This window comes from Rhinatrema bivittatum, chromosome 1 (genome assembly GCF_901001135.1).
Source record: "Rhinatrema bivittatum chromosome 1, aRhiBiv1.1, whole genome shotgun sequence".
Taxonomy (NCBI): Eukaryota; Metazoa; Chordata; class Amphibia; order Gymnophiona; family Rhinatrematidae; genus Rhinatrema; species Rhinatrema bivittatum.
This window is the reverse complement of record NC_042615.1, coordinates 648,433,581-648,449,797: the sequence shown is the minus strand read 5'-3', so window position 1 is coordinate 648,449,797 and position 16,217 is coordinate 648,433,581. Positions and strand designations below refer to the sequence as shown.

Sequence of the window (16,217 nt, the reverse complement as noted above, 5' to 3'; positions counted from 1 at the left end):
TTGGAACACAGCCGGGGCGTTGCACAAGCCGAAGGGCATCACCAGGTATTCAAAGTGTCCATTCCGGGTATTAAAAGCCGTCTTCCATTTATTGCCAGAGTGGATGCGAACTAAGTTATACGCGCCTTTGAGGTCGAGCTTGGAGAATATCTTGGCTTCCTGTAGCCTATCAAATAGCTCTGAGATGAGTGGTAATGGGTAGCGGTCCTTTATGGTGATCTCATTCAGACCTCTGTAGTCAATGCACGGCCGTAACGTTCTGTCCTTTTTCCCCACGAAGAAAAATCCTGCACCGGCAGGAGACTTAGAAGGTCTTATGAAGCCTTTCTGGAGATTCTCCTGGATGTACTCGGACATCGCCTTATTCTCCACTAAGGAGAGGGGGTAGACCCTTCTTTTGGGTGGCTCCGTATTTGGCTTCAAATTAATTGCGCAGTTGTATGATCTGTGTGGAGGTAATACATCAGTGGCTTCTTTTGAGAATACATTTTGTTAAGATGCATATTGAGGCGGCAACCCAGGCAACAACAGGGTAGTTGGCATGCATGGTATTGGAGACACCCCACCAATCTCAGAAAGGGACGCCACCACTACTACGGCGTCCTACCGCCATCTTTTTCAAACGAGTCCCTTTCTGAGATTGGTGGGGTAAAATGTGAAAAAGAGACACGGGACATACTGCAAGTGTGGTTACCCTGTGGGAGCCGGTTATGATGTAACAAAAAGCGGGAGTCGAGGAGTGTATCTATAAATGCGTCTAATGATTCTTGGATGCACAGATGAAACCTATATGGGAATACTGTAAAAACGAATGTATTGAAGATTTGTGAGCAGCAGGAAATATTTTTTATGCTCTCCTGAAGAAGCCTGTGAAAAGGCGAAACATGTTGGGAGGATGAAGAGAGTATAAAAATATCACAAGGATTTACAGAAGAAGAGGATGTGATCGTTGATAGCGATGGAAATTTTATAGCATAAAAAGAATTTTTTCTGCTCTTGAAAAACCGGTGTAGAAAAGAAAGAAATATCTGTAAAACTTCAATATATAAGAAAAGACTTGAGAAGTGTTTTTTAGAGAATAGATGTGTGAAAGGAAGTATGAATGGTTAGTAAGTATGGGTTGGGATTTTTAGGTTGGTATTCCTTGGGTTTGTGTTTGGAATTTAGAAATTTTTAAAAAAGAGTGTTTTCTAGAATATTGTTGGAAAAACAAATAAAGATTTATAATATATTATATGTCACTATATGATTTTTTGGTTTGTCTATTTTTTGTGATATATTATTGATTGCCACTGTATTTGTATCAACCAGAGTCACCTAAGTTAAGGGTCTGATATTCCAAAGGCCCACAGATTAAAGATACTGGAAGAGAGAGTGGAGGAGAGGGTACAGTTAGACCTAAGAAGAGTCCTCCCACAGGACTTAGGTCTGCTAGTTTCCCGGACATATAGGGCATGTTTGTACAGCATGACCAGCTTGTCCACAATACATGCATAGTCCCAAGCTCTTTCAGAATCTTCTCTCTTTGGAATTCAAATGACTGCGGCCCAATTGCATTAGTTCTTTTTCGCCAGCAGCAGGCCCTGGGAGTGTAGGCCTGGGTATAGACTTGGCACGAATCTCTCCCTGGAGTGGTCTTCTGGGACTCTTGACCTCTTGAACTTTGTTGTGAATTCTGCGATCAGTCTTTGCTGCCAACTGCATAAGTTCTGCTAAGGTCTCGGGCATCTCACGAGTCACCAGTTCATCTTTCAACCGGGAGTTCAGACCTTCAAAAAATAGGGTTTTCAGGCACCTAGGGTCCCAATGTAATTCAGAAGCCAACGTCTTGAATTCAATGGTGAAGTCTGGTAAAGGTTTGTTACCCTTGTTTTAGATGAACCAAAGCTTGATCCTGCTATCGAGTACCGGGCAGGGGTCATCAAATACAGACTTAAACAGTTCAAGAAACCCGGCAAGATCATTCAGGATAGGGTCATTGCGCTCCCACAACAGTGAGTCCCAAGCCAGAGCTCTTCCGTCTAGATACAAAAGGATATAGGTGGTCTTGGCATACGCTGTAGGGAAATGGTTAGGTTGCAGAGAAAAGGGCATGCAACATTGATTAATACATCCTCTACACTTCCAAACTTCACCCGCGAAGCGTGTTGGAGCAGAGAGAGGCACTGTAGACTTGACTGTCACTTCTGGCGGTATAACTTCTTTACCTGCGGCAGGCGGTGTATTCATCTGTGCGTGTAGCTGATTAAAGGCAACAGTCAAGTTGTCTAACGAATTCTGTTGTTCGGAGATTCGCTGGCCCAGGCCCGGAATGGCTTGCAACGCGGTGAGCTGAGCCGAATCCATGGAGTTGGCAATCTGTTATGGTTATGAGGTGTTGGAGTGGATTCTTGGGTACTGCGGTGTTGGCCACTCCCACAGGGAGGAGCCCTGTGAGGAACCGCAGTTCTAGGCTAGACTCTATACACGCAGACACAGAGAAGTAGGATTTATTGTACAGCTTGATGGTACTGTCCGGGTCGGGCAGCAGTGAAGGTAGTCCAGTGAAGTAGTCCAGGGGTCCTCAGCAGAGGAGACCAGTCTCACATTCAAATAGGTGATAGGCAGCGTGGTGTAGCAGGGACAGGTCCTGGATGTAAACCCTGAGCGCTGAAGCTGAAGATGAGACAGACTAAAAGGTTAGTACTCACTGAAGCAGAAGCTGTATTGTAGAAGGTCCTGGCAGGCAGAAGTTGTTCAGTGGCAGGCACCAGATTAGGGAAAGCAGCCACTCGAGGAGCGAGTACCCGGTATCCCAAGATACCTGAAATAGAGCAGAAGGGCCCCCGAGGAGTGAGTACCCAGGTTAGTGAAGAATTACCCCAAAGGGCAAAGAGAGCTGCGGCAGCTGGGAAACGGCAGAGTAGCTTAGACCGGAGGCAATCCAATCCTTGCTAACTCAGTTTGTTAGCAAACGAAGGGCAGGCTAAATATCAGGATGTGATGATGTCACTCGGAGGGGATGCCCCCGAGGTTCCCGCCATGACGTGGAAATAGACTTGGGTGGCTTGCACGCGCACCCTAGGATGCCCTCAGGAAAATCATGGCGAACACCGTCGCTGTTGCCGCAGCAATCATCTTGGGAGGATGGCAGCAGCCATCTTCCCAAGGCTTAAGAAGAGAGAAGGAAGAAAGGTGAGGCACAGAGGTCGAAGCCGTCTGAGACCGACGGACGCAGCAGCTAGCTCCGGGTCTGGTATTAATATTTGAGGGTAAAAATGTGTGCGTCGGATGCACATTTATTTTTTACATAAGGGGGTACTAGCTAATAGCCTCAGCAACATAGCATTTACTTGTGATGAGCGCTATTAGCTACACGCTGGTTTGGGTGCGCATTTTGGACACGCCAATCCCCTTATTGCGTAATGGGTTAGGTACGTGCATCCAACTGCAGATTAACCTGTGCGTTAGCCTGAGCACATGGTATTGCATCGGCCTGTGTGTGTGTGTGTGTGTGTGTGTGTGTATGTGTATATATTTATTAAATTGCTTCCTTACTTAGCCAGTAATATAATATAAGTGAAATCACATGTAGGCAGTCAGATCTTAGTGAAAACTATTCTTCTTTACAACTGATGGAAGAAATTAATCCCCTCCTGGGGCTGGCTTGCTGTTTCAATGGCAAGTGCTGTGTACTGCCATGGAGAAGATTTGGGTTAATTCCTGCTTCCTGGACCAGCTGGAGCTAGGGATGCTGTGGAGGCAGTGCTCATAGTACCTGGGAAAAGGGAGTCTATCATTCAACAGTGTCACCTGATGGCCAGACAGGCTCCATTTAACTGGACTCTGGTGGGAACTGTGGTTTTTCACACACACACACACCCACCCCGCTAGCTGAATACTGTTGCTCATAAAAAAAATTATTTCACTCATATATATCCATTAGCTGCTGTAGAATATCCAATTATTTATCAATATGACTATCATATAGAGGACACCCACTGCACTTGGTTAATCTGAGTTGGACAGAGGATTATTTTATAATAATAACATTAGTAAAAAAAATTAACCCCCATGCCTGTTTTATCTGAAAACATCTTCCTGGTGATGCAACAGACACTTTTACCCTCCCCTTGCTAATAGGAGAATTGAAACTGATATCCTTCTGGTGAAACCAATTCAAGTGAATTTCTGATGCCAATGTGCCTTTTTCTGAAGATGTGCTGCTTTGGTAATGCAGTAGCAGAGTCCATCAATTTTAGAAGATACATGGAAAATTTTGGAAAAAATCTTGCACTTTCATTCATTGTAAGGGCATAGGGCCTGATTTTTAAAAACATTTACACGGGTAAATCTGGGTTTTTACTCACGTAAATGCACTTTACTCATGTAAGTGGACGTTTGAAAATTGCTACAATACATGCCGTTGAATTGTCCATAGAATTTACTCTTGTAAGTAAAAGGCTTTTGAAAATTGCTAGGATAGTTAAGTTACATTCATGCGCATAACTCCTTTGAAAATTACCTCCTTTGTGACTATAGGATGAAAGCTTTTAAAACTATCATTTAGTTAGGCTTCTGGTGTTCAGTAAATAACTAATAGCAATTTCCGTTTTCATAGTACGCCTCACCCAAAGCTGGATCTTTCTGCACCCTGCAGTAGTAATTCTTCGGCAGTGAGTAACCAGGGACCATCTTTGTGGTAGAAAGGTTGGCCATCAGTTTTAATGCCTGAGTCGTTAGCCTCCAATTATATTGCTGTTGGTATTAACCCAATTAGTCAGAGATTTGAAGCAATTTCCCAGCGTTGTCTGAGTCATTGGGAGAGAAGCCGTTGAATTTGAGCTTATAACTCCTTAGGAAGGAATTGCCATTGAAGGCCTTTAGGAATTTCAGATGTTTAAACTAAATTATTCTTTTTTTTTTTTTTTTTTTTGCATGTACATCAGCCTGGGTAGACTATTGCAATTCTTTATTAATGGGTCTTCCTGCTTCCATACTTCAAAGCATTACAAATCATTCAGAATACCACAGCTAGAATTCTCACAGGTGCTAAACTCCATGGTCACATGACACCAGTCCTCTTTGCTTTTCACTGATTGCCATAGAATGGTAGATAAAGTATGAGGTTGCCACTCGGATCCATAAGCTACTCATTAATGATGTGGCTCCCTGGATCAGTGCCATCTGGCACGTGTATGTCCTGACCTGCATTCTCTTGTCACAGGGAGCTGAGCTGAGAACAGGGAATACCCCTTCAGGAGCAGTGCAGGACCGCATGGATGGAGCTTAGATTATCTTCTGCCTAGCCAGTCCCCTTCCCCGCAGGTTGAGCCCTTGGATTCTGGGGACGGGCAGGTCTTGGCTTCGGTGGCTGTGCATACTGGAAGCTGTAGCAGACTGGACTGGACTGATACAAGGCCAGAAGTTTGAAATAGGCCGGGCTGGTCTGTGCAAGGCTGGAGTCTGGAACATGCGGGATTGGTCTGGAGCCAGGCTGGATAGGCAAGAGCAAGGCTGGGCTGGGCTAGAGCAAGGCAGAGCTGGGCTGTACAAGGCTGGAACAGGCTGGTTTGGGCTGGTGCAGTGCTGGGCTGGGCTGGAACAAGGCAGAGCAGAATTGGAGCAAGGCTGATTGGGGCAAGCTCAGGACAAAGACTAAGACAAGTTACAGACACAGACTGGGTCCAGACAAGCAAATGGCAAGACAGGGACTAGGATAGGACACAACTGGATCAGACAAGGACAGGACTAGGCAAGGCAGGTAGGATGGGACAAGGCACGGACAAGACAACACTGAATAATGAAATCTGAGGCCTGAAGGCAGGGTAGGAGAAGTCCTGAAGGCCACTCGACACAGAAAGGCCTGAATAGGCCACAGAGCTAGGAACAGGAGAACAGAAGACCAGGAAGCCACAAGGTGAGGAAGGCGTGAGTGGGGCACAGAGCTAGGAACCAGAGAACAGAAGGCCTGGAGGCCACAAAGCTTAGAAAGAGAGACAGAGGCCATGTCAAAGAGCCAAGAGTGACTCTATGAAACAGCAAGGTGATTCTGGCAAGGCTGGGCTAAATGGGTCCAGAACCTGGGTGTGATATGAGCAGCGAGGAGGAAGTTTGGCAATGCTGGGGTTGACACTCACTGAGACCTCCTGGTGGAGAGAAGGCTGCTCCACAGGCAGAGTTGGGTAGTCAGTGAGGAGACTACTCAAGTAGCTGTGGGCTGAGCTCACTGGAGGCTTCTGGTGGGGAGGTGTCACAACAGACTGGAACAGGGCATGGTGAGGCTATATGGCAGGCGAAATCGTAGCATCTCTGTTCAGCAAATACACATCTTGTCAATGTTCCATCATTTCAAACAGCTCATCTTGCTGAGGCTTGACACTGTGGCTTTTCGGTTGCAGGCCCCACAATCTGGAACAACTTTTCTGTACATTTGCGGTCTATGTGTGACCATGCTTTATTTAAGAAAGTGTTGAAGACCTATTTGTTTAGGATGGTATATGGTGAAGAATTTATTTAGTGCCAGATTCCTTGTTCTTTTTTGTCTTATTTTTTTTTATCTTTGTAATAGTTTTTATTTTGTTTTATTTTGTTTGTTTTGTTTTGTTTTGTTTATTTTATTTTGTGTTTTCTTCACCTGGAAGCTCTATCTGTTATTGAGTCTCTTGTTTTAGTATAGTTCATTTAGTTTTATATATTTAACATCATGGTTATTGTTTTATATTTTTAGCATTCATCTTGTTTTTTGTTTTATATTTTTATTAATTTTTTATGCAATCTGCTTTGAACTGTAGAATATGCAGACTAAAAATCTTGTAAATAATTAAATATATACAATGAAGCAATTTTATTCTTTTTTTAAATGTTTGAATGTTACCTGCACAGAATGACTCAAGTAATTTAGACTTTTATACTTTTTAGATTTCGCAGACTTCCTTCTTCCTATGCCCTAGAGCTCATCTCGATTTACGTTTGGCAGCTGGCAGGAAAGCCAATCTTTTTCAGCCTTCTACAGGGCCTCAGAGCTGTTCTCAAACTCCTGGTTAGGTATTCAGAGATCTGCATTGTTTGGTATGACCACTATGGCCCAAATTTTCAGACTTTCAAAAAAGCCAGTCACAGCCAAAGAAGGTAAGCAGCATAATGTCTACAGATGTTGCTTTTATGAACAAATAACATTCTAAATGCCAGTGTCTCAATGAGAAATTTTCATGGATACAGCTATTTAGGGATATTACAGAAAAAAAATTCAATTTGTTTTGGTTCTCAAGTTCATTCATTTTATTCATTATATTGTTTCATTCATCATTTCCATTAAAATCAATAGGGGAAGCAATGCATACTATTTTGGACTCTGATATTTGGGGTATTCTATCCAAGTTTAATGAAAATAGCAGCCAGGCATCAACAGCAAAAAGAACAGCATTCCAAGATGCTAAAAGGGGGGAAAATAGTTCCAACAGTGGCATGAACAGCCCAAAACATCATGAGAGAGGGAAAGCATTACAAATGGTGGTGAGGAACACTCCAAAGCACTGTGAGAAGGAGAAACCAATACCAACAGTGATATGAATACTCCAAGATGCCATGAAAGGGGCAAAGCATCAAAAAAGTGACAAGAATGTGGCAAGGCACTATCAGGCCGATTGAGTAAAAGTTGCGGGAGAGAGCACAGTCACTCTCCTGTGCGCGCGATTCAGTATTTAAATGAAGGCCCGCGGTAAAAAGAGGCGCAAGGGACACTAGCGCGTCCCTAGCGCCTCTTTTTTGACAGGAGTGGCGGCTGTCAGCGAGTTTGACAGCTGACGCTCAATTTTGTCGGCGTCGGTTCTCAAACCCGCTGACAGCCACAGGTTCGGAAACCGGATACTGGCACAATTGAGCATCCGTTTTTCAACCTGCGAGCTGTGGGCCGATTTAAAAAAAATTTTTTTTTTAATTATTTTTAACTTTTGGGACCTCCGACTTAATATCGCCATGATTATACCTTTGGGTAGGCGCTAATTTCTGAAAGTAAAATGTGCAGCTTGGCTGCATATTTTACTTACTGAATTGCGCGGGAATAGCTAATAGTGCCCACAACATGCATTTGCATGTTGTGGGCGCTATTAGTTTTGGGGGGGTTGGACGTGTGTTTTCGACCCCTTACTGAATAAGGGGTAAAGCTAGCGCGTCAAAAACGCACATTCAAACACGGGCTAATTGTATCAGCCCGTATGAGAGGAGCAAAGCGTCCTGAAGCTCTTCAAGGATACCATGGAGGATTTGAGTTTCATAAGAGCCACCCTCAGTGAGGTCACCCCATACAGAGCAAGGACTAGGGTAGGGGGTAAGAAAAGGGGGCATCATCAGTAGGGCCGCTTTTATTTATGGGCATAAGTGCACAAGACTCTACCCAATGACTCTATTGGTTAGTGTACTAAATCTCAGGCAGCAGAGTACCACCCTTTACTTCGTGCTCCAGCCCCTTTCCTCCCAGGCAGCTTGCAAAGAATAGGATAGATTTGTGAGCCTAGAGCTGCCAAAGCACAGTGCAAAGCAGATAAAAACCCTCTGTTCCTTAATCCAGGCCCTTCTCAACTCTTGTCCCTCCCCCCCCCCACACCTTCTTTCTGCAGGAAATGGGAAGGGGAGTAAAGCAGGAGTGGATAAAAAAAACAAACAAACAAACAGGTCGATCCAGTAAAGTGTGCTCCGTCGGAGCGCACTGTCACCCTGCTCTGGACGCGTGTTTTCCCTTACCCCTTATTCAGTAAGGGGAGGAAAACACGCGGCCCACCCGCGGCACCTAATAGCGCCCTCAACATGCAAATGCATGTTGATGGCCCTATTAGGTATTCCTGAGCGATCCAGTAAGTAAAATGTGCAGCCAAGCCACACATTTTACTCTAAGAAATTAGCGCCGCCCAAAGGTCGGCGCTAATTTCTTCCGGCGCCAGGGAAGTGCACAGAAAAGCAGTAAAAACTGCTTTTCTGTGCACCCTCCGACTTAATATCATAGCGATATTAAGTTGGAGGTCCCCAAAAGTAAAAAAAAAGTAAAAAAAAAAATAAAAAAATTTTGAATTCGGCCTGCGGCTGTCGGGCCGAAAACCGGACGCTCAATTTTGCCGGCGTCCGGTTTCCGAGCCCGTGGCTGTCAGCGGGCTCGAGAACCGACGCCGGCAAAATTGAGCGTCGGCTGTCAAACCCGCTGACAGCCGCCGCTCCAGGCCAAAAGGAGGCGCTAGGGACGCGCTAGCGGACTTTACTGGATCGAGCTGAAAGAATTCAGTTTTTGTCTGCTTATTTTTATTTGGAATTTGTGACCCCTTATTTTGTATTTGGTAAGCATCTGAGTTTTACATATGTGGCTAAACTGAAGTATTCTGCTAGTATGTGGATTCTATGAAAAATGTTACCAAGATTTAAACTCATTTAGCCTTTTGCATGTACATCATCAACTGGGGTAGACTATTTTAATTCCTTATTAATGGCTCTTCTGCTTCCATACTGAATGCATCACAGATCATTTAGAATGATTTCCAAATCATTCAGTCTAGCTTGTTCTGTTTTCTCAATGAAGGTGTATTGGTGTTTTAGCACCCGGTGGAATATTTGCAGTGTTGCCTTTTCAAACAGAGTTGTTGTTTGATTTCTGGAAATCTGTGTTTTGGTAGGACTGGTTTGTTATATAGGTTCGAAGTGAGTTTTGCAGAGTTTTTGTTACTTCGCAAAATGCCTTGAAATGGAGGGACTTTGTGTCACTGTTACTGAAGGGACAACGTTATTTGAATGTTTTTCTTATGGTGAGTAGTAAGAGGAAACATTTCAGTTCAGCCTAGCCAGCCATTTCAGAAATTACCTTCAACCAATGTAGTTTGAGTTTCTTTTAATTGATAAATTAAAGTTTTTTTAGACTGTTAAAAAGTAAATATTCTATCTCTAAAAATTACATAAGAACATAAAATATGCCATACTGGGTCAGACCAAGGGTCCATCAAGCCCAGTATCCTGTCTCCAACAGCAGCCAATCCAAGTCACAAGTACCTGGCAAGTACCAAAACATTAAATAGATCCCATGCTACTAATGCCAGCAACAAGCAGTGGCTATTCCCTATTGATTAATAGCAATTATGAATTTCTTCTCCAGGAACTTATCCAAACCTTTTCTAAACCCAGCATTAACCACATCCTCTAGCAACAAATTTCAAAATTTAATTGTGCGATGAGTGAAAAACAATTTTCTTGATTTGATTTAAATATGCTATTTGCTAACTTTCATGGAGTGCCGCTTAGTCCTTGTATTATCTGAAAGAGTAAATAATAATTTCACATTTTCCCATTCAAGTCCTTTCATGATTTTGTAGACCTCTATCATATCCCCTCTGTCATCACTTCTCCAAGCTGAACAGCCCTAACCTCTTTAGCCTTTCCTCAAAGGGGAGCCGTTCCATGCCCTTTATCATTTTGGTCACCCTTCTCTGTACTTTCTCCAGTGCAACTATGTCTTTTTTGAGATGGGGCGACCAGAATTGTATACAGTATTCACGGTGCAGTCTAACCATTAAGCAATATAGAAACATTATGACATCCTTTGTTTTATTTGCCATTCCCTTCTTAATTCCTAATATTCTGTTTGCTTTTTTATTTTTACCACCACAGCACACTGAGCCAATGATTTCAATGTAATATCAACTATGACACCCAGATATTTTTCCTGTGTAGTAACTCCTAAAATGGAACATAACATCATATAGCTACAGCATGGGTTATTTTTCCCTATAAGCATCACCTTGCACTTGTCCACATTATATTTCATCTGCCGTATGGACGCCCAATCTTCCAGCCTTATAAATTCCTTCTGCATTTCATCACAATCCTCTTGTGATTTAACTAATCTGAATAATTTTGTCATCTGGAAATCTATTTATTTAAAATTATATTCCGCTTTTCACAATGTTTTCAGGACTTCAAAGTGGATTACATTCAGGTAGTGTAGGTATTTCCCTATCCCCAGAAGGTTTACAATCTAAGGGTCAGATTTTAAGAATTGTGCGCAGGAGTAGATTTGTGTGTGCAACCCGGCGCGCACAAATCTACGCCCGATTTTATAACATGCTCGTGCAGCCGCGTGCATGTTATAAAATCCAGGGTCAGCGCGTGCAAGGGGGTGCACAATTGTGCAACTTGCGCGTGTCAAGCCGCATGGCCTCGGAGGGAACTTTCCTTCCGCCCCCCAACCCTACCTAACCCTCCCCTTACTTGTGTCCTATTAGTTGTGCCTGCCTCAGGGCAGGCGTAGATTGCGCGAGCTGGCCGATGACTAGCCCGTGATCCCGGGCACAGCGGCAAATGGCCACTGTGTCTGGAGACTCCGGCCCCACCCACACCCCACCCGCGGACTGCCCAGCCCCGCCCATACACTGTCCCTTTTTCAAAGCCCTGGGACATACGCGCGTCCTGGGGCTTGTGCGCGTCGCCGAGCCTCTGCAAAAAAGGCTCGGCGTGCAAGAGTGGGTTTTCGGGGTTACGCGCATAGGGGTAGATTTTATAAATGTTCGTGCACCAGGCGCGAACAAAAGTACGCTGGATTTTATTTTTTTTATCTTATAAAATGTGGGGTCGGCGCGCGCAAGGGGGTGCACATTTGTGCAACCTGCGCGTGCCGAGCCCAGCGCGCGCTGCCTGTTCCCTCCGAGGCCCAGCCCTATCTAAACCCCCCCCCCCCCCTACCTTTGTTAGCAGATTTATGCCTGCGCCAGCGGGCTGCTGGTGCACCATCACCCGACCCGGGGGCTGGTCCAGAGGCCTCGACCACGCCCCCGGGCCGGCGCCGCGTCACTCACGGCACGCCCCCCAACACGCAAGCCCCCCTCAATGCAAGCCCCGGGACTTATGCACGCCGCCGAGCCTATGCAAAATAAGCTCAGTGCGCGCAGGGGGAGTTTGGGGTAGGTTTTCGGGGGGTACGCGCGTACCTCTTTGAAAATCCACCCCTAAGTTTGTACCTGAGGCAATGGAGGGTAAAGTGACTTGCCCAAGGTCAAAAGGAGCGACAGCAAGACTCGAACGCTGGTCTCCTGCTTCGTAGCCCACTGCTCTAACCACTAGGCTATCACCTTACTCCTCATACCTCTTTCCAGATCATTTATAAATATATTAAATAGCACAGGTCCAAGTACAGATCCCTGAGCCACTCCACTGTTTACCACTGTTTACCTTTTTCCACTGTGAAAACAGACCCTTTAATCCTACTCTCTATTTCCTGTCTTTTAACCAGCTTGAAATCCCCAAAAAGACATCTCCTATCCCACATTTTTTCTTAGAAACCTCTCATGAGGGACTTTGTCAAATGCTTTCTGAAAATCCAAATACACCACATCTACCAGATTACCTTTATCCATATGATTATTCACCTCTTCAAAAAAAAATGTAGTAGATTTGTGAGGCAAGACTTCCCTTTGGTAAATCCATGCTGGCTGTGTCCCATTAAATCATGTCTATCTATATATTCTGGGATTTTATTCTTTATAACAGTTGCCACGATTGTTCCCAAAACTAAGGTCAGGCTCACCGGTCTATAGTTTCCTGGATCATCTCTGGAGCCTTTTTTATATATCGGGGTTAGACTGGCCACCTTCCAGTCTTCAAGTACAATAACTTATTCTATTTATTTATTTAGTTTATTACTTTTCAAACATTATTACAATGATGAAATCTCAGGAAAATCAAGATATAGTTCACATCCATAAAGTAAAACCCATAGGGGCAGATTTTTAAAAAGTACGCCGGATTTTAAAAGATACGCGCATAGCCGGGCGTATCTTTTAAAATCCGGCGTACTTTTGTGCATGCGCAAAATCGGCAGCCTGCGCATGCCGAGCCGCGCAGCCTGCCTCCGTTCCGAAATCTGAGTGGCCTCGGAGGGAACTTTTGTTTTTGTCCCCCCCCCCCACCTTTCCCTCCCTTCCCCTATCTAATCCACCCCCCGGCCCTACCTAAATCCCCCCCTACCTTGTTCGATGGAGTTACACCTGCCGGCTGGCCAGGCCCCAACACAGGCCGCGCCCCAGACAACCCCGGACCGCAGACACGCCCCGGACACGCCCCCTGGACTGCGGACACGCCCCTGGACTGCCCATTTTAGCAAGCCCCAGGACTTACGCGCGTCCCGGGGCTTTGCGAGCGCCAGCGGCCTAAGCAAAATAGGTGCGCCGGAGCGCATCAATCTGGCAGGGCTTTTTTTTCGTGCGCAGGGCTTTTAAAATCTACCCCATAGGCAATAACACAAAGAATGAGTCCACATTTCAGTGGGAGAGAGCTTACAACTAATAGTGCTGGAACCAGCTTACTTGGTTCCAGCACTACTCCTGGTCTCCTGTTTGGGCCAAGTCTAATTTAATCTAACCTTTATTGTGTATATTCTCAATATTGTTTGCTTTATCTCTGCTGTTTAGAATCTGTTCTTGTGGTGGGCAGGATTATGGTTTTCTAATAGACACTGCTTAATTCTCCTGTTCTACTTCTGTCTTTTGTGCGGCTGAATAATATAACAAAAAACAATTGTCCTACAGTTAGTAATCTTATTCTGCAGGTTCTTTGTCTAGTGTGTTGTGGTATTTTAATATTTTTCTAGTCATTATTTTTGAAAACCCTGTATGTTTTTAAAAGAGGAACACAGGACTCTACCTACTAGACTTTCTGCGTGTGGTAAAATCAGTTGCACAGTGAGAGGTAATTAAGTTAAGCACTACTAAAGTCCAGTTATACATAAAATTCTAGGACAGCTCACCTGGTTCCAGCACTGCTTCTGGTGTCCTGCTTTGGCTAAGTCTAATTTAATCTGACTTTTTATTCTGTATGTTTCCAATATTGTTTTCTTTATCTTTGCTGTTTAGTCCCTGCCCTCTCCCTCCCACCTCTAGAGTGTTTCCTTGCTAAATATTTTTTCCAAGGACTTAGGATAATTGATTAATATAGGCCTGAAGTACCAATCTCTCAACTAGCTTATTAATCACTATTAGCAAAATGACCTTTATTCAGTGCAACAATTGCGGTGCTTATATTCCAAGGACTATCATTTGGAGAATTAAGGATTATCTAATTTGCCTTTGGCTGACTGTCAGAAATAAGGAGCTAATACACCTAAAAGAGATATTATACAAGATTCAAATAACCTCCCCTTCCTTGCAGATTCTATAATATCTCTCCCAACTCTCACAGAGGATTCAGAAACCCAGGTATAAATGGTTTATATAGAAACATAGAAATGACGGCAGAAGAAGACCAAACGGCCCATCCAGTCTGCCCAGCAAGCTTCGCACTTTTTTCTTCTCATACTTATCTGTTTCTCTTGGCTCTTAGTAAACGTTTGGTTCTATTTCCCTTCCACCCCCACCATTAATGTAGAGAGCAGTGTTGGAACTGCATCTAAGTGAAATATCTAGCTTAATTAGTTAGGGGTAGTAACCGCCGCAATAAGCAAGCTACACCCATGCTTATTTGTTTACCCAGACTATGTAATTCAGTCCTTGTTGGTTGTTGTCTGTATATAGATCCACTTTTCTTCATTCCCCCTGCCGTTGAAGCAGAGAGCTATGCTGGATATGCGTGAAGTATCGGTCTTCCTCCCCTGCCGTTGAAGCAGAGAGCTATGCTGGATATGCATCGAAAGTAAAGTATCAGGCTTATTTAGTTTGGGGTAGTAACCACCATAACAAGCAAGCAACTCCACTTTTTTGTGAATGCAAATCCTTTTTTCCACATTTCCTCTTGCTGTTGAAGCTTAGACAATGTTGGAGTCGTGTTAACCGTGTGCATGTTTATTGAATAAGGTTATTATCTCCAGGCAGTAGCCGTCATTCCCGCGAGCCACCCACTCTTCATTCACGTCCTCTAGACTTTATGGATCCACAGTGTTTATCCCATGCCCCTTTGAAGTCCTTCATAGTTCTGGTCTTCACCACTTCCTCCAGAAGGGCATTCCAGGCATCCACTACCTTCTCCGTAAAGAAATACTTCCTGACATTGGTTCTGAGTCTTCCTCCCTGGAGCTTCAAATCGTGACCTCTGGTTCTGTTGATTTGTTTCAGACGGAAAAGGTTTGTTGTTGTCTTTGGACAAGTATCTGAAAGTCTGTATCATATCACCTCTGCTACTCCTTTCCTCCAGGATGTACATATTTAGATTCTTCAATCTCTCCTCATAAGTCATTCGATGAAGACCCTCCACCTTTTTGGTCGCCCTTCTCTGGACCGCCTCCATCTTGTCTCTGTCTCTTTGGAGATACGGTCTCCAGAACTGAACACAGTACTCCAGGTGAGGCCTCACCAAGGACCTATACAAGGGGATAATCACTTCCCTTTTCTTATTTGATATTCCTCTCTATTCAGCCCAGCATTCTTCTGGCTTTAGCTATCGCCTTGTCACATTGTTTCGCCAACTTCAGATCATTAGACACTATCACCCCAAGTCTCTCTCCTGCTCCGTGCACATCAGCCTTTCTCCCCCCATCGAATACAGTTCATTCGGATTTCCACTCCCCATATGCATGACTCTGCACTTCTTGGCATTGAATCTCAGCTGCGATATCTTCGACCACTCATCCAGCTTCCTTAAATCCTGGTTTATAGTGGGTTCTGGTAGAACAAAGCCTGTGACAGACATCCACTCTCCCAGCTATTACCTTTACATAATGCATCTTCTGCATTGTAAAATGAAGAAGTACAAGTAACAGAATATAAACTGAGGTCTGAAAAGGAAATAGTCACCCAATGCGCCTAGAAACCTTTCAACATGATCAAATGTCATAAAAGAAAGCTGCTTCTGCTGGGAGATTCAGTCATCAGAGGAACCAATTTGGGAAGTCAGTTAAATGCCTTCCAGGATCCTAAGCTAACAGAAATGCAAACCAGGTGGTGAACACAATTATAAAAGAAAGTAAGAGCTCTGATATCAATGCTATCATTCATCTGGGGACCAATGACCTTGCTAGAAATGCTGTCCATAACGTACAGAAAGATTCCCAAAATCTAGGGGAAAAGATTAGATATGTGGCAAAGCCTTTTCAGAAGTATTACCTGTTCATGGAAGGGGAAGGGAAAGGTTATGAGAGATACAGAATGCCTAGCTCAAAACCTGGTGTAAAGAATGTACATTTGGATACATTGGAGGCTGGGGTCATATATGGAGCAATAAAATATTATATAGTAAGGATGGCCTACATTTGTCAATGGCAAGAAAGAGAATGCTAAGTG

General features: G+C 44.2%; 1 protein-coding gene across 1 annotated transcript in view; it reads left to right on the top strand.

Moving 5' to 3' along the window:
• The window catches only part of LOC115073894 (2'-5'-oligoadenylate synthase 3-like), an 82,339-nt gene that overhangs the window by 37,383 nt on the left and 28,739 nt on the right, over positions 1-16,217 (top strand). The window contains exon 7 of the mRNA XM_029572832.1: positions 6,901-7,110. Within this exon, the coding sequence (XP_029428692.1) occupies positions 6,901-7,110 (210 nt within the window). The remainder of the gene's footprint in view (positions 1-6,900; positions 7,111-16,217) is intronic.